A 26,486-nucleotide genomic window follows, 5' to 3' on the forward strand; every position below is an offset into this window, starting at 1 on the left:
TAGAAAGGAAAAAGCAAACAGTTTTTGTTACACAAAAATGAAAAAACTTCCATGTGTCAAAAAACTTATAATATGACCAACTAGTAATATACTTAGTATTAAATTTCTGTAAGGCACGATAATAGAAAAAGGGCAAAAGGCATAACAAAGCAATTTAACAGAAATGGCCAGTAGACTTGTGCAAATAGATTTTGCTCAGTAGTCAGAGAAGTGTTAAGAAAACCAGTAAGTGTAGTTTTATTTTGTTTTTAAGAAATTACATTTTAAAGGTTTATAATTCCTGAGATTGGTAAGAAAGTGGGGAAATTGATATTCTCAGGTATTGTTAGAGATTGTGTAAACGAATACACCAGTTTTTTTTTTCCTTTAAGATTTTATTTACTTGAGAGAGAGAGGGAATGCAAGTGGTGGGGGTGGGGGGTTGGGGCAGAGGAAGAGGGAGAAGCACACTCCCAGCTGAGCAGGGAGCCTTACCTGGGACTCGATCCCAGGATCCAGCTGAGCAGAAGGCAGACACAACCCACTGCGCCACCCAGGCACTTACCAGTACCCCAGTTATAGAAGACAATGTGGCAAAAAGTGTCAAAGACTGAATAAATGTTCATGCTCTTTGGCCTACCAATTCCTACTTTCCTTAATTTATTCCAAGGAAATAATTGTGGATATTTGTAAGTAATTACGCACACACACACAAGAAAGTTCATCAGAGCATCATTAGAATAGAGAAAAACTTGTAATATCTTGAAAGCATATCGGTAAGGATTGGTTAGATGTCCATATAATGGGATACTCTATGGCTATTAAAAATCAAGTTGTATGAGAGTATCTTATGTGGGAAAATACGTAGGAGACATTGCTAAGTAAAAATAATACAAGAAACTAATTATAGGAAGGGATTTTTATTTATAAATACACTGGGTACCTCCTATGTATTCATTTACATATATATGTACATATATACATACATATAAATATACATAAACATACATAGAAAGTAAATATACTAGCATATTGATACTGGTGGGGTGGGATCACCAGTGATACTGCTCCCCCAGCCATCCCTAACTCTAGCCACTTATAAACCTTTCTTTCTTTTTCCAGTTTTCTTCATTCAGAATATATTAGATTTGTACTAGAAAAGAAAATAAATTATTTTTTAAAAAAGATTCTCAGTATGTGATTATATAACAAATGATTTATATGAATTTCAGGTAACACCAGTTGTTGCTCTTTCCAATGAGTCCTGGTCCATGTCATTTGCAAAATACCTTGAACTTAGGTTTTATGGGCACCAGTACACTCGCAGAGCCAATGCTGAGCCATGTGGTCACTCCATCCACCATGATTATCACCAGTATTTCTCCTATAATCAGATGGTGGCATCTTTCAGGTAAGAAGGCTGAGTGATCTTACATGCACGCAGTCACATACACCCTAGACGGCTTTGTGACATTTCTTCTGTAACTGGATTGAATTACTTTGTGGTGTGTGTTGTTCCCCACCCCTACCATTGCAGATGTGGAGGGTCATACTCTGTGCTAAGAACTTTCAGTGTTGTCATTTTACTTCATCCTTAATTTAAGAAATAGGTATGATTATTACCTCACTTTCGAGCTTATTGGTCACTGAGAGAGCTAGCAAGTGATGAAGTCATGATAGGAACTAGTAGCTCTGCTGTTACAGGTGTTAATCTTAACCACTATTTTCCGTAAGCATTTTTTAGAATTTTTGTTAAGACATTAACTAGCTTAAAGTTAACTGGATATTCCAGATAGAGCTAAAATCACGAGTTTGCAGAATGGGTACCCTGTGATATTACATGATCTGAGAAAGCCTTCAGGCTCTGCCTTCAAAATATATCCAGAATCTGAATGCCTCTGACCATCTCCACCACTGCCACTCTGGGCTGGGCCTCTGTTGCCTTTCCCTAGAGTACTGCAGTGGGCTCACTCAGTTATCCTTTGGCTTGCCTCCTGCGGTCTGATCTCAACACAGTAGTCAGGGTGATTCTGTTAAGTGAAAATCGGCTCAGGCCACTCCTCTGCTGCAGACCCTTCCATGGGTGTCTGTTTCAGTGAGCCCGTTTATGGGCCTGTGAGCTCCTATGTGCTCTGGCTGCTCAGTACCTCTCTGTTCTCACCTCCTGCTTCTGTCCCCTCACTGCAGCCTCCTTTATATCAGGTCGGATCTTGCCTGGGAGGCTTGTGCTTGATTTTCCCTCCCTGATCCGGCCCTCCACTCCCCAGCTATCTGCCTGCTTTTCTGACCAGTCCTATGGGTCTTTGTTTCTATTGCTCCTGCCCTGACTCCTCACGCCCAGCACTCCCTGCTTACTTCCCTTGCTTACTTTAGTTTTCTCTAGAGCACTTACTGTCTGATATAATAGATATTTGAACTCTTTGTTTTGTTTATTGCCCGAGTCTCCTTCTTCCTGACTCACCAGGGAGTAATTCTGGCCCTTGTTTAGTGCTATATCCTCAGCCCCTAAAACAACTCTGACACAAAATAGGACTTCGGAAATACTGATACTTAGAGCTTATTTCCTTTTGGAAGCAAGAGCTTTAAACATGAATATACCGCCTGGATGGGTGATAGATTCATTAGACAACAGAAACTCACGGGTAGAAAGTCTCCTAAGGGACTCATGAGGATGAAAGACTCACGAGGAATCCTCAGGAGCTGGGAAGGTGACCTGCTTCTAGGCCAACTGTAGGAAGGGGTTCCTCCCCTTCTTAAAGGTTTATATCCCAGTTGTGCTTTAGGCGATACATGATGAGGTCACAGTACAGTGAAGAAACAAACAGGACAAAACCCTTCCAGAATTGGGGAGGATATTTATAATGGTTGAACGTTGTCTTCAGTATTTTTTAAATTGTTTTAAAATGCTGTATTATAGAAACTTTGTCTTGTACCTCATAGAATTTAGGTTTATCTCTACTCAAGATGTTAAAATTTTTTTACTTTTCTACTGTTGTTTGTATTTTTTTTTCTCTCAGTTATTCTCCCATTCGGCTTCTCGAAGTATGTGTTCCACTCCCCAAAATATTCATTAAACGTCAGGCCCCATTAAAAGTGTCCCTTCTTCAGGACCTGAAGGACTTCTTTCAAAAGTAAGTTTTACTTTCTTTGATCATCTGTTTTTGTGTATATAGACATCTGTCTCTAATGTACACATATTTTAGAATATCAGGTTTGTTCATTTAGCTTTCTTTGAAAACATAAATAACCATTTTTCTAAATATATGTTATATATGTCCGATGTAAAAAAAATGTAGACTGGGGCGCCTGGGTGGCTCAGAGGGTTAAGCCTTTACCTTCAGCTCAGGTCATGATCTCAGGGTCCTGGGATCGAGCCCCAAGTTGGGCTCTCTGCTCAGCGGGGAGCCTGCTTCCCCATTTCTATCTGTCTACCTCTCTGCCTACTTGTGATCTCTCTGTCAAATAAATAAAAAATCTTTAAAAAAAAAATGTAGACTGCAAAAAGTATAAAAAAGAAATCAAACCCTCTTAGACATAACAGCTGTTGAAACTTTGATGTACATCCTCTTAGGTCTTTTTTGTGTAGCACAATTGTGTATGATTCTTAATTCAATAAAATAAAAAGTTTTGTGTGTTTTTCTATGTGAGATTAGAAAATTTAATTCCAACTTTTCTAAGATGTTTAACGTTTATGTTTTTGTTAGAGTTTCACAGGTGTATCTTGCTGTTGATGAAAGACTTGCATCTTTGAAAACAGATACATTTAGCAAAACGAGAGAAGAAAAAATGGAAGATATCTTTGCACAAAAAGAGGTCATTCATTTCTTTGACAGAAGCTCAAAAGTTAAAAAACTTATCAGAAGTTTCTTTAGGGGTGGGTCTCAGGCGGCTGGAATTGCTTCTTTCCTTGTAGATGGAGGAAGGCGAGTTCAAGAACTGGATCGAGAAGATGCAAGCGAGGCTCATGTCTTCCTCAGTGGACACCCCTCAGCAGCTGCAGTCTGTCTTCGAGTCCCTCATCGCCAAGAAGCAAAGTCTCTGCGAAGTGCTGCAAGCTTGGAATAACAGGTGTGCTTTACTGTCTGGTGCTTTTCTGAATGTTTTTGCAAAATTTGCTCTGCCATGATTTTTTTTTTTTTTAAGATTTTATTTATTTATTTGACAGAGATCACAAGTAGGCAGAGAGGCAGGCAGAGAGAGTAAGTGAAGCAGGCTCCTTGCTGAGCAGAGAGCCCAATGTGGGGCTTGATTCCAGGATCCTGAGATCATGACCTGAGCCGAAGGCAGAGGCTTAAACCACTGAGCTACCCAGGCGCCCTGCCATGATGTTTTTAATTGAAAGGCCTTTATTGTGATGCTACATTTAATTCTCAAGTTGTAGAAGTTTTTATTTTTCTGTCAACACCTCCCCTTCATCATTTAAAACATATATGCTAATCTTCAGGTGGTTTGTAAAGATAAAAAAACAGATGAGAGTAGCATTCAGTGCTGTTTCAGATACTTAAGAGTGTGTGTGCTTATTGAATATAATATACCTTAATTAATATGCTGTGGAGTGATTATTGGTTTTTAGGTCAGGACTTTCAAGTATATTATTATGTGTATCTTAGACCTTTATGTAAATTTTTATTGGGAGAAATATTTCCCTCTGATGCTTATTTAAAAGTTCAATTGAATTATTATAGCATTTATTTATGGAACATCTGCATTATGCTAGGCAGTGAGTAAGGCCTAGATGGACATTCAGTCTTTTATTTGGTCTTGTGAATCCTACAGTGTATATACTGTTTCCATTTTACAGAAGCTCTAAAGACTAAGGCATTTCCCCAAGCTGTATAGTTATTAATTGTCAGAGCTGGGTTTTGAGCTGAGGTCTCTTCATCTCTAATGCTCCTGTTTTTTGTTTTTTTGTTACATTATGCTGTCTCTTACAATAACTTGTTACTCTTGTATAACTACTGTCATATCACTCACAGCTCTTGATTAGTTGGTTAGAAATAAGAAAGTTATGTATAATTTTAATAACTATTGCAGTTGGAATAGGAGAATCTAGTTATTGTGGTTTCACAATTGTAAAGAGAAAATTTGTATACCTTATTCAGGATATTAGAAACAAACTATGTTCTCCCCCCACAATCCTTTAATTATAGATTACAGGACCTTTTCCAGCAGGAAAAGGGTAGAAAGCGACCTTCAGTTCCTCCAAGTCCTGGAAGACTGAGACAGGGGGAAGAAAGCAAGGTAAAGAAATGTGGTCTCATTTTTGGTCTTTCGTTGATATAAGTATTACAGTTAATTTCACTTGAGACACTTTCAAGTGGTAATTTAATACATGGTTTTAATAATATTAGATAGAGTCTTTCATTTTGCAGTTGTAAGGCTTCAAAGAGACATGGCCTGGATTAATTTTTTATCTTGCTTGAAATACAATTGTTTGTTCATTTCAAACATCTATCAAAAGCCACTCTCTGTAGGCATCACTGGAAACAGCATCATGGTGGCAGTAGGTGCCATTAAGGAAAAGTTAGGGATGCTCTGAGTATATGATAGAGTTCTAATTTATTTTACTATGTCGTTTTATGTGTGTGTGTGTTTTTTTTTAATCTCTGTGTTTAAGCAGGAAGTTTTTCTTAAGGGACCTAGCATTGGGTTTGTTCTGCACATTGATTTAGTTGGCTTTTCCTAACTGTATTAGTTTTGTCTTATTGTATCACGAATTACCACAGACTTTGTGACCTAACACACAAGTTTATCTTTTTCAGGGGGCCAGCGTCTGGTATAGTGTGGCTGGGATCTCTGCTCAGTTTCACATAGCTCAAGTCATGATTTCAGCCAGGGCCGTTATCTTACCTGAGGCTCAGGGTCATCTTCCATGCTCATCCAGGGTGTTGGCAGAATTTAATTCCTAGTGGTTAGAGGTTGAAGGTCCCACACTTGTTGCTGGCAGGTGACCAGAGCTCATTCTTAACTCCTAGAGGCTGCCCGCATGCCTGCATGAGCCGCCTTTCATCTTCAAGGCTTACAACAACGCATGCTTCTAATTTCCCAATTCCCGTTCTCTGACCTCTAGACACAGGTTTGAAGGATTTATGTGATTAGGTCGCTACCTGGATAATCTCTCCCCATTTTAGGGTTAACCAGTTTGGGACCTTAAATATATCTGCAGAATCCCTTCACAGCAGCAGTATTTAAATTAGTGTTTTAATTGACTAACTGGGAAAGGGGATTGTGTATACCAGGGGGCAGGACTTTGGGGGGCCATCTTAGAATTCTGCCTATTACATGAACCATGTTTTCTGATAAATTAATAATGTCATTATAATATAAGGGCTTACTATTCTTTTTTTTTTTTTTTTTTTTTTTTTTGCTATTCTTTTTTTAAAAAGAAGATTTTATTTTTTTATTTTAGGGAGAGAAAGAGAGAGAGAGCACGCGAGAGAGCGCACATGCAGGGGCCAGGGGCAGAGGGAGAGGGAGAGACAGTCTCGTGTAGACTCTGTGCTGAGCACGGACCCCTGTTGTGGGGCTTGATCTCATGATCCTGAGAACACAACCCAAGCTGAAACCAAGAGTTGGATGCTTAACCAACCGTGTGACCCAGGCACCCCATAAGGGCTTAATATACTCATATGATGAGGGACTTTGAGAGATTATTTTTTTTATACAAATGTATAGTATCTGTAGAGAAGTATTTCCATAAAATGATAAATTCAAGTGCCTTAGATCTTGATGCTTCTTTTTTATCTCAGGAACAACTGTGTAGGAATCACTTTTCCTTAAAATTTAGGTGAGAGTAAGAGTAAGAGTTACCGAAGACGATTTGTAACTAGTATTTGCCAAGTAATCTAGGGTTATCAATGGCTAACACCATTAGTGTTAGCCGTAGTGGCTTTTTCATTTGCTCACTGAAGAAACTGCAAAACTGGCGGTGTAAGACCTGACCTTTAATTATAATAGGTAGACACAGAATTGAAAATACAAAATCATTCAGTAGATGGTCATCTTTTTGAAGGTTTGAAAGTTGATGTGAAAATCTGTAGCACTGCCTGTACTTTAATTCAGTAACTAGTTTTTGAATACTTTCAGGCACTATTCTAGGTTTAAGGCATATAGTTCTGAATAAAGGCCATAGTTACTATCCTTGTGGAACATTTGTCTAATGAGGTGGACACTGACAATAAACCAGTGAACAATAAACTTAAAAAACAAATGGGATAAAGGCTATGAAGAAAAAAATAAAATAAGGGAAATGGAGAGTCTTGCTAAGGAAGTGGCTGGTGGTCAGTTAATTTATTTAGGGTGACTAGGGCCAGGGAGGTCTCTCTGGTATGGTGAGCGAATCTAAGAATGTTCTAAGTAGCCATCTAAGAAATGACTTTGTAATCAAATTGTATACAGGGTTTATAGTGATTTGAAATATATGTTACCGGATATGGGATAATAATGGATATTATCCCATTATCCAGTGGATAATAAAAGATTACTAAGTTTAATGGGTAATCATAAGTAGTTTTTAGATGCCTTAATGCTAGGAAGTGAGCTACTCTTTAGAGCACATTCTCCAAGTATAGTTCAAGGACCCCTGGGGGTTTTTAAAGTCCCTTTTGAGGGCCGTACATGATTTCCCTTTTTCAGTTGCATATTTATGTGGGGCTAGATTTTCTTTATACTCTTCAATCGTAATAATATAGCTCAATAGATTAGTATTTGCAAAATACTTAAAGTATTTGCAAAAGCGTAAAAGTATTTGCAAAAGTGTAAAACAATGCCACTTTGACCAGTTTTTTTGGTAAATAGCTATTTTTTAATTTAAAAATGTTATTTATGTTGACTTGTAGGAGCTTATTATTTTTAAATGAATTAATGCAAAAAAATGAATTAATGCATATTCTAAAACTTTCAGTTTTAATTTCTAATAAGGTAAAAATCAAAAGTTATAACCCACAAAAAAGCTGAGTGTCTTAATAATTCTTAAGCAAGTTTTAAAAATGTGATTTTAATGTTTCCTTAAGAGTAAAGTATTTACTTCTCTACAGATAAGTGCGATGGATGCAGCTCCAAGAAATATTTCTCCAGGGCTTCAAAATGGAGAAAAAGGTTGGTGCTTGAGTCTGGTGATCACTTGTTGTTGGATTTAAAGAAATTTCTTGGTCTGTAGGTCATTTCAGTGGCTAATTTTGAGAATTTTTTCTGACATAGTTGTTCTAGACTTTGTTTTCCTTCCTGTAGAGTATCGTAGCACTGTCAGTTTAAGATTCTCATAAAGTATATTGCAAGAAAATAAATTAGGATAAAGAAATAAACGATATATAGAGATGGCTGCTGTTAAGGGAAGAGCAAAGAACAAAAGGAAATTGGATTTTTGTTTTGCCTCTTCCAAAGTCATCAGGTTTGAATGCAAAAACATTAAAAAGTTTAATTTATATTTTTTATGTTACTAAAATCTTTCCTACATCTAAGTTGTCTTTCACAGTATTTCATTGAATAACTTGATGCCATCTTAGAAAATTTGTACGGAAATTTCCTTAGACTGCCTTTGTAGAATATGAACTCAACTCATAATTCTGAGCATTTCTATTATAATTAAGTGAACTTTCCCCCTGAGAGTGAGTATGTGATTTTTTTCCCCCAATGGTGCCCTGGTAAAACTGAATGGACTAGTGTTTAGGTAGCTATTATGGCCTGGTGGAAAAGGATATTGGATTGGAATCAGACTTGGGTTGCCAGTCACAGTGTTGTCACTAAGACCTGACTGTGACCAAATCATATAACCTGTTCGGATATTTGTATCTGTTTCTAAAATATGTGCTAAAAGGGCCTAGATAATTTTTAGGAAGCTAAAATTCTTTGGTTTAGGAAGTAGAAATATGAGTTGACATTTAAAAAAAATTCCCATTAGGTAGACATGGGGTCATCATTTTTAAATGATTCACTTAAGTTTGTTTTTCTTTAGAGGATCGCTTCCTAACAACCCTGTCCAGTCAGAGCTCCACCAGTTCTACCCATCTCCAGTTGCCTACTCCACCAGAGGTCATGCCTGAACAGCTGGGGGCAGGGCCCCCTGACCTCGACACAGCCAGCAGCTCTGAAGGTGCAGTTGAAGTCACTTTTACTGTACTTGATCCAGAAAAGGAAAGCACCACAAATGCTTTGATACAATGCTTTCTTATTCCTCAGATTTTGTAAATTTTATGCTTATTAAAAGTGCTATTGGGGCATGTGGGAGGTGCATTTGGTTAAGTGCCCGACCTTGGGTTTCGGCTCAGATCATGATCTCAGGGTCCTGGGATCGAGCCCCACATTGGGCTCCAAGCTTAGCTGGGGAGTCTGCTTGTGGATTCTGTCTCTCCCCTCCCTCTGCTGCTCCTTCCTCTCAGGCACGTGTGCTTCTCTTTTTCTCTATCTTTATATCTAAAATTAAAAAAAAAAAAGTGCTATTTTAGGTAGAGCTTTTTACTATATCACTTCTTCAGCTGCACTAGTTGACATAGAATATCTCAGTAACAGAATGTTACCCCGATTCCTGTTTTCTGGGGGTATTACTTTCTTGAGTTCCATAAAGCACACTTTCTTGTTATTTCCTTGTAAGAAAATAAGAGAAATTATAGCCATTTCTCCAACAACAGCTGTTTCTTTCACTAATAGCAAATTTTTGCCTCGCTTCTCTCTTTCCTTTCTGTTTAAGCAGTAACTACTTAAGTACTGTAAACTTTAAAAATAACTTTTAAATTGCAATTAAACTATGATTTAATGACGACAGCACATATAACTGAGGTGAAGTGATGAAAAGAAGAGCTGTGGCTAAGTGCACGCATGCTCAGGCAGTACTTACATCGTGGCTGCTGCCTGGCCCCTGCAATGGGAAGCCGTCGATTATAGGATGATGCCAGTTTCAGAGAGGGTCAGACGTAGAACAGAGTGCTTCTTGGAATCAGTGCTGTGTATGCTTCTTCACTACTGCTGCTGCTTTCATCCCCAAAGAGTCCTTATTCCTAGATGAGAAATTTTGTACCTTCATTGGTAATTATGGTGTGCATATGTCTGTGTTCCACGAATGACAAGAAATAATGTTGATACTTTATACTTCCTTTTCTTTTTACTCTTTCTGAATATTAACATGTAAGTAGCATATTTTTTATCCTAGATGTGTTTGATGGACATTTGCTGGGATCCACAGACAGCCAAGTGAAGGAAAAATCAACCATGAAAGCCATCTTTGCAAATTTGCTTCCAGGAAATAGCTATAACCCTATTCCATTTCCTTTGTAAGTATTTTAAATGTCAGTGGCTGTTGTTGAGTGGTTTTATTTTCACTTAATTTTAAAAACCTCTTTGTATAGATTTATTCTCTCCATATTTAGATATATTTATTTAATTGTATATATACTTTTCAATCATAAATTACACTTCATCATAGTAAAAGATGTCTTTTGGTATAATGTAATTTGTAGAATTATTATGTAGTAATTAATCATCATTACATAGTAGATGAGTGGATGAAAAAAGCATTATAATATTGCTTAATGCTTAAGATTACTGATTCTGAAAATAATTGTTTATACATATATATATTTTTATACCTATATATATATATTAAAGATACACTGCTACATCTATTGATCCCATAATCATAGAAACATACTCCTGGTTGTATGTGAAGATGACATTATTGACCTAATAACTTAATGGGACATGGTACTTTTCTGTCAGTGGTGATGTATTACAGTGACCCATACAAGATTTCATGAGATCTTGTTTGTATAGGGTTTTCTGAGTTGGAAAGAAAATAGGCTGGCTGTGAGAGTTTGTTTTTTTCCCCGCTGGTTGATCTGTGTAGCCATTAAATGCTGCTCAAGTGTATCCAAAAGGTGGACATTTGTTAATAAGGACCTTTGTTCTTAACTGACTTTTGTATTTATTTCTTCAGTCAATATTTAAATTTACTGAGTGCCAGCTCTGGTGCCTGAGGATGTAGAACAAGATTAATAAGGAAAGTCACTGCTCTTGGGAACTCCCCGTCTCAGGGAGGGGACGTGTAGCGTTCATACTGCAGTCTGTGAGGGTCCCTGTCTTCTCTGCTTCCCACTCCAGTATCATCATTTCTTGAGTGGGTTATTGTCCCACCTGTTGTATGGCCTTTGCCCACACCCTCATTTTCTTCTTTAGTCATTAACTCCTTGAATTTTTCCTCAGGAAAACTTCAGACCCTTCTCCTAGCTCCCTGCCCTAGCCAGATTAGGTCTCTTTGTTACAAATAATTTGTAACTCATGTTTGTCACTCATGTTTCCCTCGTGAAACATACCACAGAAGGTGATTGTTTTTATTTGTAAGGTTATTTGTTTCTTTACACCTACTGTACTATAAACTCTACCATGCCTATTTTTTCCTACCTCTGAATTGTTAACATCTTCTCCAAGTTAGGTGCTCAGTATTAGTTTTTCTTAATACTGTGTCTCCGGTACAGTGGGTGCTCAGTACATAGCTATTACACAGATGAATGAATGCTTCTCTAGGGGCTGGAGGGTGGAAGTCCTGGGATCAAGATTGGGGTTAAAATGGTCACCCCTTTGAGTTTCCATATGATAATAGGAGAACATTTGTGTTACATTATTTCTTGTTGGACTCATGGTACATTTTCCACAATTTCTAGAAAACTCATCTTTCAGGCTTAGAGTAGAACAAAATCTTTCCCACTTCTGCTGTTCATTATAAATACTTTTGGAGATGAATGTGGCTCAAAGTCTTGGCAGCACGGAAAGTGTTTGGAATAACTAATCCAGAACCCTCGGACTCGAAGACTAAATCTGATGATTTTTCAGTGGCCTTTAAAAACTTTTTATTGATACATTTTCCTTGGCTGTTTGGTTTGGTTCAGTTTCTGCATACCTTTTGGTTTACTTAATTATAGTCTTATAATTGCGTCATATTTGGTTAACTTAAAATTGTCTTGAAATTTACTTATAATGTATTAGTGGTTTGTATATGTCATTTCCTGCTAATTTTGTTCTTACTGGCTTATTTAAAAAATTTCAACAGTGATCCAGATAAACACTACCTAATGTATGAACATGAACGGGTGCCCATTGCGGTTTGTGAGAAGGAACCCAGCTCCATCATTGCTTTTGCTCTCAGGTATTTTTCATGGGACTTTTTCACCTATGATTAGATCTTTATATTTTATGTATATTTGTGAATGGCCTTACTTTTAGATCTTTTATAGAGAGTAGGGTGGAATGATTAAATATAAGCAAGAATATATATTCTTTGGGCATGTAGCTTGTTGTCTTTGGGTCTGAAAGTGCATTCTTTGCCCAAATAACAACAGGATGATTCTTAAGCAAGCTTCTAACTAAATCGACTAGGCAAGTTACTTACTTATCCTTATATCCTCTAAACTTTCTATTATGCTGTATATCCATTGTATCCCTTCCTTATTATGCTTACTTACTGATATAATAAAACATATTATCTGAGTATCTTTTGTACTCTTAATTTCCTTCCTGCTCCTCACACACAGCACGTAAGGTTTTCTTACTAGAGTAATGCCATTCCTATGTCTTAACCCACTTACATGCCAACAGTTATCATGTGTATTTAAAAAAAAGCCTCTAAAAATATTTATATCTTATGTCTAAAAAGATAGTGCTTTTTAATCACAACAATATCTCGGTAGCAGTAGAACTTAGTTTAAGTATAATCTAAGATGTTTAAATTCTTTTTCTGCTGGAAGCATTAAAATGTAAATTTTTCTTTTTATACATTGGTTACAAGGAGGCTGCTTATTCTGCAAATATTTGAATATCTACAATATGTGGTATAGTAGGCATTAGATTTATAGGAATAAACAAGATAGATTTATATGCCTTAGCATTTATGAAGTTTAGAGTCTGTTTGGATTATGAGGAATTTCTTTTCTTTAGGAGATTCCATGTGACTTTTTTTTGTTTTTGCCTTTTGGACTTTAGAAAATTAATATTTGCTTCTTTATTGCTTAGTCTTACTACATTAATAGGTAAGAAAGGTAGGAAAGCCAACCAAATACAAAATTTCTTTTGTACTGTGAAGAATTGAGTATTCCAGTAGAAATCACTTTCTTCTAATGTCTTGAAAAATAATATATGCTTCTCTTGTTCCCTGACATCTGATATATCTAAATCAGGGCTCTCAGACTTCTAGTCCAAGAGTTGGATTTTTTTCCTAAAGTTCAGTACCTTTTAATAGAAAAGCACTCTCAAGTTCCTTTTCTTGCTGTTCTATTATACTAACATCTGAAGTTTTATACTTTAAATTACCTGTTCTATCCCTGAAGATGTTTGATCTAAATGTTAATACGTAGGCTTTCACAATCATTGTTTAGGATATTGATGCTGGTTGATGTGTTGGTTTGTATTTTGCATTATTATCTGTGAAGATGATCTTCTTGAGGCTTCTACTTGATAACTTTTGTTAGTTGACTCAAATATGTTTTATTATGGACACATAAAATGATTGTATTTCTGTAATGTGGAACTTACTCTAAAGTATCTGATATATTTTGAAGAGAAACTTAATGTTTAAGTTAACATATTCAACCTATTTCTACCCTAAGTTGTAAAGAATACCGAAATGCCTTAGAGGAATTATCCAAAGCGACTCAGCGGAGCAGTGCTGAAGAAGGGCCTCCAACAAACAGGTGATCCGTGATTGAGTAGAATTCACTTCATTTGGCTGTATCATTTTTTTAAACACTCGTGCTTTGATACTTCAATTTTATTTTATAGCATATTATGAGTGTGAAAGTTGATACTGACAGTGGCACTCAAACTTTAGCAAACAATTGACAGAACAAAATTCTAGTATAGCAAAAGGCCTTAAACAGGGCCTTTGGATACAGTTTTCTGATACATGACATAGAAGTGTAGTATATATTGCAGACTTAAACTTTCAGCATTTTAAATTCCCCTTGTTTTCATTACTTGTGAAATTAGTAACCTACTGCTTTACTTTGTTTGTAATTTAAAATATTTGTGAATTTTCCATAATACTTAAAGATCCCAAATAGTTTAAAAACAAAATCAAACCCCCCACCAGTTCTTTTGGTATATTCAATATTTTAGACATTTAGACAGAAATTGTCATAGGCTCATTATTTTGGTTCTTATTGAAGTAAGTTTTACACCTTCACTAATGTGACAAAATTTGATCTGGATTTATTTATTATCATGGTAACTAGCCTGAGAAATATGAAATTGGTATTTTCTGTAATTGTTCGACTTCCAGGTGCTAAGATAGCTCTAATGAACTTGGGGAGATACTATAAAAGCCTTTGCTTTCATGTATTTTCCATACACTTTTATATTTACAGTATTTTGCTTTCTTTTTCTTAAGTCCAGTAGACATTTCAAGACTTTTTCTTCTGTGTTAATAACGTGTGTTTATATAAATTATGAATCAGATTTTGGATACCGTGATTGGGATTAGGTGGGGAGTAGATTAATGTAGGAATCATTTTCTGTCCAAATTGTATGAAGCTAACTTTTCCTTTTTTTTTTTTTTGTTCAGTACTTTAGATAGCAGACCAAAGAGTAGCAGCCCTATTAGATTACCCGAGGTCAGTGGAGGACAGACAAACCGTACAGCAGAAGCAGAACCACAGCCAAGTAAGATTATACATGGAGGAACACTTATTATTAGTGTTATTTGTAATTATGGTTTGAAGAAGAAAACATTAAATAAGAAATGCCAGCTGGCAAGAATTTATTACTTCTGGTCTTTATGATATAAGAAGCATTAAAAAATTTTTGTATGTTCTCTTTTGTAAATATTTTGCTTTTCCTTGATCTTTACCTTATTACTAGATTTGAAACTGCTAGAAATTCATAGATCTATGCAAAAAGAAGCAGAATCTGCCTTTTTAGAGCTTTCAGTTGAAAGTATACAAGCTGAGAGAGACTTTTTAAGAAAAAGAATTTATTTATTTGGGAGAGAGAGCATGAGCAGGGGAAGGGGTGGAATAAGAGGAAGAAGCAGACTCCTTGCTGAGCAGGGAGCCTGATGTGGGACTCGATCCCAGGACCCTGGGATCATGACCTGAGCTGAAGGCAGAGGCCTAACTGACTGAGCCACCCACGTGCCCTAAGAGAGACTTCTAAAAAAGTTTTCACAGTATTGTTGGCATTGTGAAAAGAATTTTTCACGGGTCCTGTTCTTTAATCCCCACAATAACCTCATAAGAGTTATTTGACATATCCCCATTTTTTGGAAAGAAAGTTAAGACTTCAGTAACCTGCTCAAGATTATAGAGGTAGCAGGAAGTTGGGATTTGAGCACAGCTCTCTGGCTTTGTCAGGAATGTGCTCCCTACAAATAACAGAAAACTCAAGTGACTGCTGAGGCTCAAACAAACAGTGTATTTTTGTAAAATAGCAATGTCCAGAGGCAGGCAGTTGCTGGCATTGGTTCAGCTAGTCAGCATTGTCATGACAGGAGAGGAGTGATTTCTTTATGATTCTCTTAAGTTTTCCGCATGATCAGAATGTTCCAGTTCATGTCTCCACTTGGAATTGAGACAAGGGAGGTAGCTACAAGCTCAGCTGTTTCCTTTAATAGGAATAGAGAGGCTTCCCCTTTCCCCTCGTTGGTCACCCCTCTCTGCCAGGGAGACAGGGACTGTAGTGACTAGCGCTGCCCTTGTTGCTTTTATAGATCATGATTCATTTTCTGGGGCTTTCCACATCGCCGCCCCAAACAAAAGTGCAGTTCTTTCATCAAGGAGCAAGACGGGCTTGGGTATTTAGGAGGCCGCAGTGGTGTCTGCACTTTATGAGGGATATTTTATGTGGATTTTGTAGATGGCAAATGTACAAGATTAGAATCATGTGCGCTAAGCTCATAGATCGTACATAGATGATATAAGTATACCAAACTCCAAACTAAGCATGAGAGTATAGAGTAAGCTTCAGTAATATTTTTGGCCATCTTATACTAATTTCTGAAAAATGCTGAAAACATCTTAGATTTTGCTGTGTTAAAATATAGGAACACAAACGATATAGAGATGTTATTTTTAACTCTGAGTTCTTGTAGATCGTAGTATTGCTCTGTATTAGTTTAATTAACTGTTGTAATAATATAAGAATTCAGTCTTGAATTTTGTTGCTTAAGATATTATGACTGCTGGGGTGCCTGGGTGGATTTTTTGGTTAAGCTTCCAACACTTGGTTTCAGCTCAGGTCACGATCTCACAGGTTGTGGGATAGAGCCCCGCTTTGGGCTGTGTGCTCAGTGGGGAGTCTGCTTGACATTCTTTCCCTCTGCCCCTCCCTGCATTGGTGCACACATGTGCTCTCTCTCTTAAATAAATAAATACATCTTTAAAAGAAAAAAGGTTATGATTGCCATGTAAAGACATTTTGGAAAGATGTTCTGTAGAATTTCTTACATTTTGATACACAGTTATCTGAACATTGCTTTTTCTTTTATATTTCTGATAATAAAAGTGCTTGGCTAATAATCCAGCCCCAGACCCCATAAAACATGTGGAATGATAGTCTGTGCAAATGAAAGTATCAGTATGACTCATATTTATTACCCTTATATAATGGTTACTACTAACAAAAGAATGAGTTGAAAATCTTTATTTTCCATCTGCAGTGACCTGTACTTAATATATTACCTTTTATTTTTAGCCAAAAAGGCTTCTGGAATGCTGTCCTTCTTCCGAGGGACAGCAGGGAAAAGCCCTGATCTCTCTTCCCAGAAGAGAGAGACCTTACGTGGAGCAGATAGTGCTTACTACCAGGTTGGGCAGACAGGCAAGGAGGGGACGGAGAGTCAAGGCATTGAGCCTCAAGGTGTGTGAAAGGAGACCAAATGTGATTATTTTACTTGCTTGTGTTTTTATAGCCTTGAATAGATAATTCTTACTGCTGAAACCAGGGCATTCGCTCTTTTCTCATGCCTCAGTATGGCAGAGTGGAAAAAGCATGGCCCTTGTAGAGTCCAGCTGGCTTTAGATATTATTGCGATCACTTACTGTGTTACTAAGGATCAGAAATCCTTGGTTTCCATACCTGTGAAGTGGCAAAATTAATGTCTTCCATGGTTTATTGAGGACCGAGTGACATTATACATGTAAAACATCGATCTCACCTTGGAATTCATAGTTACATACTTAAATGTTTTCATCCCACTACCCACTCAGACATTTCCTTTCTTTCCCAGTCTCTGTAGGGTTGAGGGTATTGATGTCTGCCTTCATTTTGATATTTAAAAATATATCTACCTGATTGTGTTTGAATATGGGGTAGACCAGGCATCAGTAAACTGTGCTGACCTGTTTTGGAAATAAAGTGTATTGGAACAGAAGCATGCCCATTCATTGACTGATTGGCTGCTTGCGAGTCATATCGATAAATTGAATAGTTGTGACTGAATAAAATTCTTACCATCTGGCCCTTTACAGAAAGAGTTAGATCATGAATTAGTAGTCTAAAAGTTAGCATAATAAATTTTCATTAGTAATTAAGATATCTGTTTAGTATTCTATAGACTTCTGTTGGGCTGTAATCCTTGGAAGACATTGGTGCTTTGAAAAAATTTAGAAATGTGAAACATGGAGGATCACTTCTTCTAGCTCTTGACATATATTCCAAATTTGTAATAATTAGAGTGCACCTAGCAGTAGCTTTGCCACACAAATCAAGTATAAAAAATAGCTGTGAAGTAGACACTAGTATATTTTATGTATTATATAAGTATATGATAAAGAAAGCATTTCAAGCTGTTGGAGAAGCATTATTCCACACACAGGGAAAACAGTCAGAAACTGATGAAGAAGTAATGGGGACTTGACAAAAGAGCTGTGTTAGTATATCATTTTGGTTTTTTTTTTAATCTGTATTTTTTTATTTAAAACCAGTTAGCATATAGTATATTATTAGTTTCAGAGGCAGAGTTTAATGAGAGTATATTGTTATCAGAGGAATCAGATATAAGAAAAATTATTCTTCAACCAGAATTCTCTATTTTTAACCTGGAAATTGCTCTTTCAAAAGGTACTTATATTTTTGTAATAGTTTATAAAGTTTGATTGTACACATAATTCTTGCTTGGGAGTGACTTGACCAGGACAACAAGAGTTGACGTACTAGTTTTTATTGTTTTGTCAGGGGAAAAAGACAAAATGAACTGATAACCCACTGAAAACTGACTTTACTAATGATCTTAAAACTTTTTAGATGAGGTAGATGGAGGAGATACACAAAAGAAACAACTAATAAATCCTCATGTGGAGCTTCGTAAGTATGAGATAAAATACTGTTCGTTTGGGGACAGGGACTGTAATTGAGAAAACTATTATGTAAGGCTTCTGGCATTATATTAGATAATATCCTGCTTCTTGGAATGAATATTGTCTGTGTGCTGACATAAGTTTTATTTAATCTAGATTTAGTTTATAAAATAAACATTATTTAATATATAAAGAAATTAATTTAAATTATAATTTAATTTGTAAGGTGTAATTTAATTTCTAATGTTTAAATAATTATTGTGTAATCTAGAGCCATAGAGCCTTGACCAGGTGTCTAGAATTGTGTGTGTATGCCAGAAATTTATCATCTAGAATAATAAGTACAGTAAAATTTAAGGTATAAAAGTATAATGATTAAAGTACAGTAACCAGTTTAAAATTAGAAATGGGTCTTATTTTATGTTTGATTTTTCTGTAAGGTCATTAGATGGTTTTCAGTCTTCCCTGAGAATCATTTTAACAGACCTGTGATAAATAGGGGTGTAAACTTAACATGAGAAATGGTATCTCAGAGAAAATGAAATGGTCAGATTTGTCGGGCGTGGGGGAGTGGGCAAGACAGAAGAGAGATTTCTGATTCACAAAAGACAGAAGAGAGATTTCTGATTCTGATTCAAAAAAAGAGAGATTTCTGATTCTCCTTCTTTTTTTAAACACTTCTGTTCATAGAATTTTCTGATGCAAATGCCAAGTTTTACTGTCGCCTGTACTACGCGGGAGAGTTTCACAAGATGCGCGAAGTGATTCTGGGCAGCAGTGAAGATGATTTCATTCGTTCTCTTTCCCACTCGTCACCCTGGCAGGCCCGCGGGGGCAAATCAGGAGCTGCCTTTTATGCAACTGAGGGTACGTCTTTTTAGTCACTTACTCACTGAGTTGAGTAGTAGCCATCTTTCCCCCTCAGATCATTTGTGAATCCCTTGAACTGAGGTTGTATATAGTCAGCTGGCAGACGAAGTTTTTTTCTGTTTTTCTGCTGGAGAGGACGTAGTAACAATATGTAAAAGAATATACAGGTATGTGGTGTACAGTTAGAGACAGACATTGATTCGATCCTTACTAAACTCTCTCTGGTCCTGACTTCGACAAATGTAAATTGTAATGGAGAACTTCTAGAAGACTCAGAAGGGTTCCTCAGAGCTGATGAGACAAAGAAAAAATACAAATACTTAACCTGAAAATAGGAGGGCCAAGTTCTTCACCTGCAAAGGTTTACAGAAGATGATGACCATTTGTACTTCACATTCTCTTCTCCATACCCTGAAAACAAAATTATCCGGGAAAATGCAGCAGGAGCAAATATCAAGCAAAATGTGGCTAGATAAGAGCTTTCATAACTGTGACTCACTGCATTGTTAAAGGAGTCTACAAAATTTTACTTAGTAGTTTTAAGAAGTAGACTATCTAGGTATGAATTCAGGTCTGGTACTGTCAAAGGTAGAGGCGTCTTGACTGTTTAATCCTCAGGAACTCTTTGAGCCCTCCGTTACTTGAGAACTATGTTCTGATGAAAATGTTCTCTGTGATATCAGAAAATCTCCCTTAAAGCTATGAAGCAAACATATCATTTGGGATGGACGTCATTGGGATGGGACATCATTTTGGATATTTGGAATGATGTAGTACAGGTTACCTCAGGAAATATTGTGACCGAATGAACATCAGTGACGCTTCTGCCTTTTAGATGACAGATTCATTTTGAAGCAGATGCCTCGTCTGGAAGTCCAGTCTTTCCTCGACTTCGCACCGCACTACTTCAGTTACATTACAAATGCTGTTCAACAAAAGGTAGAAATCCCAAACGTTGGTCTGTAATTAGAAGTTTCTGGACTTTTTCACATCCTGAGAGTCCTGGTGGCAGTTTTTTCCATGCAAAGATAGGAACCGGACGTGTCTGGATCTTTTTTGATATTGAGCTCTGATAGAATGCACTCATACTCTCTTTCCCATTTTTGCCAGTGAGGAGCCAAGAAATCCCCAGCAGGTTGCATTTAATTTGTGTGTGTGTAGAAACATTACGATTGGATGAAAATAGCTGCCCATTATAATTTGTAATTTTGTCGAGACAGAAATTGGAAATATTTGTTGAGACCTGCCTGCATGTGTTGGTCCTTAGGTAGAAAGAAAACCAGTGCCTGTCGGGTTTGCCACTTGACATTTAGCAATGATCCTCCCAGTAAGTGTATAAAGGAGTCATTAGATTGTTTTTTTTCCATTTATGGTTTATTGCATATTTGGGAGGAAATTATATGTCATGACAAAATTTGTGACTGAGAAATTATAAAGCATTATCCTTTGGGAGAACATGGGATCTAATGTTTTTATTGGCATTGCTGTTTTTACTTCTGAGATTTAAGGGTTTAAGTTTCTTTCAAAGTCCTTTGGTCATATTACTAGAAAATCTTGTTTGGGTATTACATGGGTGATCCAGATATGGGTATTAAATTACAGATTTTCTTGTTTAGAGGCCCACTGCATTGGCTAAAATTCTTGGAGTTTACAGAATTGGTTATAAGAATTCTCAAAACAACACTGAGAAGAAGTTAGATCTCCTTGTCATGGAAAATCTTTTCTATGGGAGAAAGATGGCACAGGTAAGGATATTGAACTGTGCAAACCATTTAGCTACTGGAACCTTTTGCACTTCTGGTTCCTGAATGTAATGAATCAGAGAATAACACCTTATTCGATAGCATTAAGCCTCACTTGGTAGCCAAATTTAACTTCTACATTGCCTTAGTATTATGTGGAGTTTTGATATCAAAACTCTTAAGTTTCCTAAGACTGTTTGCATCTGGTTTTTAAACTGCTTTATGATCCAGTGTTAAATTTTTGGAGTTATTTGTTAATGTATCTTAAAGTTGATTAAGTGGGTTAGTTTATTCTTCAAGCGTTTGAGTAACTGAATACCTGGGTGTTAATTCTCAATGATGAATTGAATTATCATCTGTTTTATGTCTTGCATAATTATAATGCACGCCTTATATATAATTTTATATGTAATATATTTAATATAATATATAATATGTTTAATACAATTATATAAGTTATGATTAAGTTTTAAAATTAAATTTAAAAATCTGTGTAATGGTATAGGCAACAAGGAATCTTTTTGCATTTCCAGTTTATTACATTAATTAATTATGCAACTCATGCATAAATGACGGAAATTTTTCTTTCTTCTAGGTTTTTGATTTGAAGGGTTCGCTTAGGAATAGAAATGTAAAAACTGATACTGGGAAAGAGAGTTGTGATGTGGTCCTGCTGGATGAAAATCTCTTAAAGATGGTTCGAGACAACCCTCTGTATATCCGTTCTCATTCCAAAGCCGTGCTGAGAGCCTCGATCCGTAGTGACTCCCACTTTCTTTCTAGCCACCTCATTATAGACTACTCTTTGCTGGTTGGACGAGATGATACTAGCAACGAGCTGGTCGTCGGAATTATAGGTAAGTCAGTGAGCATATGTTACTTACAGTTCATGATTGAAGCCGGAGTAAATTGAAGATTATACTGGTATCGGGTTAGTCATAGCTTATTAAATATTTTCACCAACTTTCATTTGAAAATTCAACAATAGCTTTTAAATTTTAGTTACCTTCTGTTCAGTGTCTCATTTTCATTTCATTATCTTTACCAAAAATATCTGTATTCAAAAGTTACTCATAAAGGAAGCCTTGTGACGTTATTAGGAGGATTAAAAGAATTAAATGGAAAAAACCCTTGGGACAGTGCCTGGCAATATTGTTAGCATTCAGTAAACATTGTAGAAGTAGTAGTAATTACTGTTGTTATCTTCTTATATTTACTAACATAGCTGTACTGCTAACCTTGCTTCCTGTAACAGATTATATTCGAACATTTACATGGGACAAAAAGCTCGAGATGGTTGTGAAATCAACAGGAATTTTAGGAGGACAAGGTGAGCAGAAGTTTTGCTTATTCTTTAAATTATTCTCCTGTCTTCTTTATCAGTTAACATTTAAGAAATGGGTACTTTTTTAAATCCTAAAAAAATAAGCGGTTATCTCTGATGTTATCATTTCCAAAATGATCAAATAATAAAGGGAATTGCATAGGTGGGGAAATAATTGGTTTTCAAGTTGTGTTAAAATGCCAGAATGACAAGTTACCCCCCCAAAAAGCTAGATGTTCTGAATAAGGGGTTGTTTTTAATTAACAGTTGAAATCTTCGAAGTTCTCTGAGCCTTGCTGGCTCCATTTGTGCTTTCACACATCTCTCATTTCTAGACAAGAGCTGGTCTCTTATTTGTCAGGTAGAAGGTGGGGGAATGGGGTAGAGGGAAACGGAGAGAGAATCTTGAGCAGGCTCAGTGCCGAACCTGACTCTGGGCTCGCTGTCACGGCCCTGAGATCCTTACCTGAGCCGAAATCAAGAGTCGGACACTCGACTGACTGACTGACTGCACCACCCAGGTGCCCCTGGGAGCCAGTCTGTTAAAATAGAAACTCCTACCAGAAAGACCCTGTTATGTGGCACAGTGGACACACCCCTACCTCCTTTCTGAGACTGTTATGTGTGTGTTATGTGTGTGTGTGTCTTTACAGCAGTTGTCATGAAAGAACATAGCTGTTCGAGTCAGCTCTGTAACAGCTTTTTCTCTTTGCTCTTTTATAATCTTAGGTAAAATGCCAACTGTGGTCTCTCCGGAGTTGTACAGGACTAGATTTTGTGAAGCGATGGACAAATATTTCCTGATGGTTCCAGACCACTGGACAGGTTTAGGTCTGAACTGCTGAAAGGGAGCACATGATTTTGAAATGGACCGTGAATGAGAGGGGCCCGGAACAAAGGACCAAAAATAAGCTACATGTTTTATTTCTTCATCACATTCACCACTGTATGCCAAGGCCTTCCCGTTCTTTGGTCGAGTGGGCCGTCTGTAACTGAAGGGTTAAAACATCATGGATTTGCACTTTGGTTTTCGATAACTACAAATTAGCTCTCTTATGCTGGGAAGTTGCATAACATTTTCCACTTAAGCTAAAATACAGACACATTTCAAAGGGCTAAAGACGAATGTATGGTAAGAGGTGAGGAGATAAGGGTGAAAAAATGGGGTGTTGGTTTTGGTAACAGTCCTGTTAAGAAAATAATGCTTCCTAGATTTTGGCTTTCCCAGCGTCTCATTTGACATACTCTTTACTTAGCATTTGTAGAGGTGGTGAATTTGTTTTGTGTCTCTTACCTAAAAGTATAATGTTGCCTATTATCAGATTTTCTGAAACCTTTAAAAAATTCTGAATTACTCTCTTAGTGGCCAGTGAAAAAAATGGACCCAGTCTGTTCTTGTTTTATTGGGGCATTTGACTTAAATTGGGAATCCTGTTGTGTTCTTAAAGGTAAGAGTGTTTTTTGAGTTTTTCAGTGTGCTTGCTGTGTTTTAAGTTCTGTCTTCTCTGCGGGTGACAGGAGACTCTAGCCATTAACTGTAAGCCTTCTTTTGGAGCTGTTTTTTAAGCTTGTTTATAACTTTTGTGCAATTAATATGTTCAACTGCACTTACCCACACATGCTCATATTCTAGGTTTTCCTCCACTTTCAGGGAAACAGTAAATTGGTCTATTGTGACTGACTTCCCAAAGGGAGAATTACTGAGGATTTCTTTTTTTAATGGAAAAAATAAATTGGACCTTACCCAAGATATTGGGTGAGACGTAAACACTTGCTTGTTTTCTGTAAAGGTAAAGTGTCTTTTTCAATATAAATAGCGATTTAAATGACCTCTGTAAAACTAAGAGGTTTCTAGTGTGGACATCTGTTTATTAACTTTCTGCACTAGTTTCTCGGCCAGTTCTGATTATTGAGAAATGTTAAGACATAAAATATTTGTAGTAAGGAACTTCTTGTTTAATAGAGTTTTTCTTTGTTTAAAAGTGATCTGAGACAGTACTAAACTAACCTTGAGGAAATAACAGAAGGACAAATACTTCCTCGTGGCTGCTCTCCCTAACAAGGGTAATTTGGGGATTTATAAAGTTTTATAAAGTTCTCTTTTCAGGCTTCCTCTAATAGCACATTTCTATTGTAACTTTCACAAAATAAGAAAAAGAAGTCTGGGTACATTCCAGTTACAGAGACTGTAAGTATGTGAAATAGGAACATTTTGGAAAGTTTGCTTTAGAGAAGGAAAGCATTAGTTTGGTGTTGGATGCTTATTGGATACATGGTTTGTTTTGAACTAGTTAACAAGTTGACCAAGGTCTTAGGACTAATTTTAAGCACTTTTTAAAATAAACGTGGTGTGCCTTTTGAAACTCACAGAACACTAGTGGTTTTAATTTTGATATTACAGGCGAGAAAAGGATGGGCTCTGGCAGAAGTGAAACAGGTGGATGGAATGTAACTTCTCCAGTCCAGAACAATGTCTCTGTTCTTTTTTTCAGTCAGGATACTTAGGATTATTTGTCCATTTCCTGCACCCTCATTCATGCACTCCCCAGGAGAAGGTAGCTTTCCTTCACTGTAGTCAGGTGGTTTCTTTGTTTTGGTCTCAATACCAAATATGTGGAGCTGGAATCCTCCCCTGGAATAATTCCTGACTGTAGTGTGTGTCACGTTTTCCCTGCCCATGACTTGAAGACCTCTTTTTTAAAGCACTGCTGCCTCTTAGATAATTTTGAGGCTAAAGAAGTTCCAGTATAATACGATCCCAAGCAATACTTGCTGCCTTGCAAGGGTGATCTGTCCTTTTAAAATGTCTTAATGAAAGGGAAGTAAATTTGTGAGTGGTAGAACTCTATATATCCTCACCCACCCCCGCTGCTTTTGTGGAGGCCGCTACTATATGTGTATATAAGGGGCTTCCAGTGTTGTGCTCCTTGGTGTTAAGCATTGAATGACCACTCACGTCCCTTGAGTTCCCTTCTGAGGTTTGGAGAATATTGATGTTGAAAAGTTAAGACTGAGGAAGAAATCTTACTACTTTCTTCCTTAGAATAAAATACAAATCCTGAGAAAATGGATAGTAGCACAAGAAAACTCTGTGAACGTGTTGCATTGTATAGACATCTTATTTATAAATATGAAGGGTTTTGATGCCATCAACACTTTATGGAAAAATTTAAAAGATTTACTTTTTCTTACCCAAGTCTGAGAAAAATAAGGGGATTCGGCTATTGCAAGCCCTTTTGTAGTTTGTTGACTAATTTAAATTTGTAGACATTCAAAATTTCCTACAAAATGCTGCTTATAATTTTTTTCTTGATCCAGCCATTAGTGGTTTTCCAGCTTTGGCTTTTATTGGGTATCGTGAATAGGTTTGTATTGGTTTTGGTGGCATCAGTGTCTCCTTGGCATTTTACTGATTAGCATTCGGCCAAGGAAGAGTCATCTACCTGCAGAAAGTTTATTTAGCTAGCAGAATGGAAACTTGTGAATGAGCCTGGTGGTGAAACCGGTCAGGCCATTCATTGTTCCTCAAGTGTCAACATACTGACTTAGACAGTATTCAAACCATCTAGTGCAATGCCTTTTTGTTTATTTGTTTTTGTAACACGGGTGCAGTGTATTATAGAAAACAAAAATTACAATCATGAGCAGTTTTATTAATGCTGCTCTGCTGGTTTTGTAAAAAATGTACATTATGTCTTTTGACAGGTTTGATTTTAACTAGAGAAATGACATTGTAAATCATAATATTCTCTTTTAATTTAATACGAAGAATTCAATTAACAATATTGAAAATGCTTAATGTATTATATTGTATATATTTCTCTACTTTGGTTCTAGCTGTTTTATATGATTGACATGTTATTTAAGAGATAAAACTGCCTTGACCTTTTGGAGACTTACACTGTAAATAAAGAAGACTTAAAATAACTGAGAATCAGCTTCACTTCGTTTTGAATCAGCTTGAATTAGCAAGCGGAGATGGCGTTAGGTGCCCAAGCCTCGCCCCTTGCCCCCCATCCCTGGCCTCGAAGTGTTGCCTTCTGTTTGTTCTCTTGCCCTTTGTTTCCCCGTAAGATTTGTCTTTCACTGGTAAATGGCCTTCTTAAGTCCCAGAAAAGAGGGTCTTAAGTCTGTGCGTTTGCTTCTGTCAATCATGGTTTCACCTTTTCTGCCCTCCTTTTCTTCATGTGTTTCTGCTTTCTTGGTGGGACACTCAAGAAGGTACTGCCCTTTCTCAGCTTGGAATGGCTGATACGCCTTGATGGCAGGCTCTCTAAGCTATTAATTGGTTCCCAGCCT

General features: G+C 36.8%; 1 protein-coding gene across 8 annotated transcripts in view; it reads left to right on the forward strand.

Moving 5' to 3' along the window:
- The window catches only part of PIKFYVE (phosphoinositide kinase, FYVE-type zinc finger containing), a 79,165-nt gene extending 53,044 nt beyond the window's left edge, over positions 1 to 26,121 (forward strand). For all 8 annotated transcript variants that reach the window (XM_047720895.1, XM_047720901.1, XM_047720896.1 and 5 more), the window contains 19 exons: positions 1,212 to 1,390; positions 2,997 to 3,110; positions 3,684 to 3,792; positions 3,893 to 4,047; positions 5,130 to 5,220; positions 8,016 to 8,076; positions 8,933 to 9,070; positions 10,124 to 10,244; positions 12,017 to 12,112; positions 13,569 to 13,652; positions 14,522 to 14,619; positions 16,648 to 16,812; positions 18,199 to 18,258; positions 18,942 to 19,118; positions 19,957 to 20,060; positions 20,738 to 20,866; positions 21,459 to 21,720; positions 22,119 to 22,193; positions 22,917 to 26,121. In XM_047720895.1, the coding sequence (XP_047576851.1) occupies positions 1,212 to 1,390; positions 2,997 to 3,110; positions 3,684 to 3,792; positions 3,893 to 4,047; positions 5,130 to 5,220; positions 8,016 to 8,076; positions 8,933 to 9,070; positions 10,124 to 10,244; positions 12,017 to 12,112; positions 13,569 to 13,652; positions 14,522 to 14,619; positions 16,648 to 16,812; positions 18,199 to 18,258; positions 18,942 to 19,118; positions 19,957 to 20,060; positions 20,738 to 20,866; positions 21,459 to 21,720; positions 22,119 to 22,193; positions 22,917 to 23,032 (2,334 nt within the window). In that variant the 3' untranslated portion in view covers positions 23,033 to 26,121. The remainder of the gene's footprint in view (positions 1 to 1,211; positions 1,391 to 2,996; positions 3,111 to 3,683; positions 3,793 to 3,892; positions 4,048 to 5,129; positions 5,221 to 8,015; positions 8,077 to 8,932; positions 9,071 to 10,123; positions 10,245 to 12,016; positions 12,113 to 13,568; positions 13,653 to 14,521; positions 14,620 to 16,647; positions 16,813 to 18,198; positions 18,259 to 18,941; positions 19,119 to 19,956; positions 20,061 to 20,737; positions 20,867 to 21,458; positions 21,721 to 22,118; positions 22,194 to 22,916) is intronic.
- The last annotated feature ends 365 nt before the right edge of the window (positions 26,122 to 26,486 follow it).

This window comes from Lutra lutra, chromosome 3 (genome assembly GCF_902655055.1).
Source record: "Lutra lutra chromosome 3, mLutLut1.2, whole genome shotgun sequence".
Taxonomy (NCBI): Eukaryota; Metazoa; Chordata; class Mammalia; order Carnivora; family Mustelidae; genus Lutra; species Lutra lutra.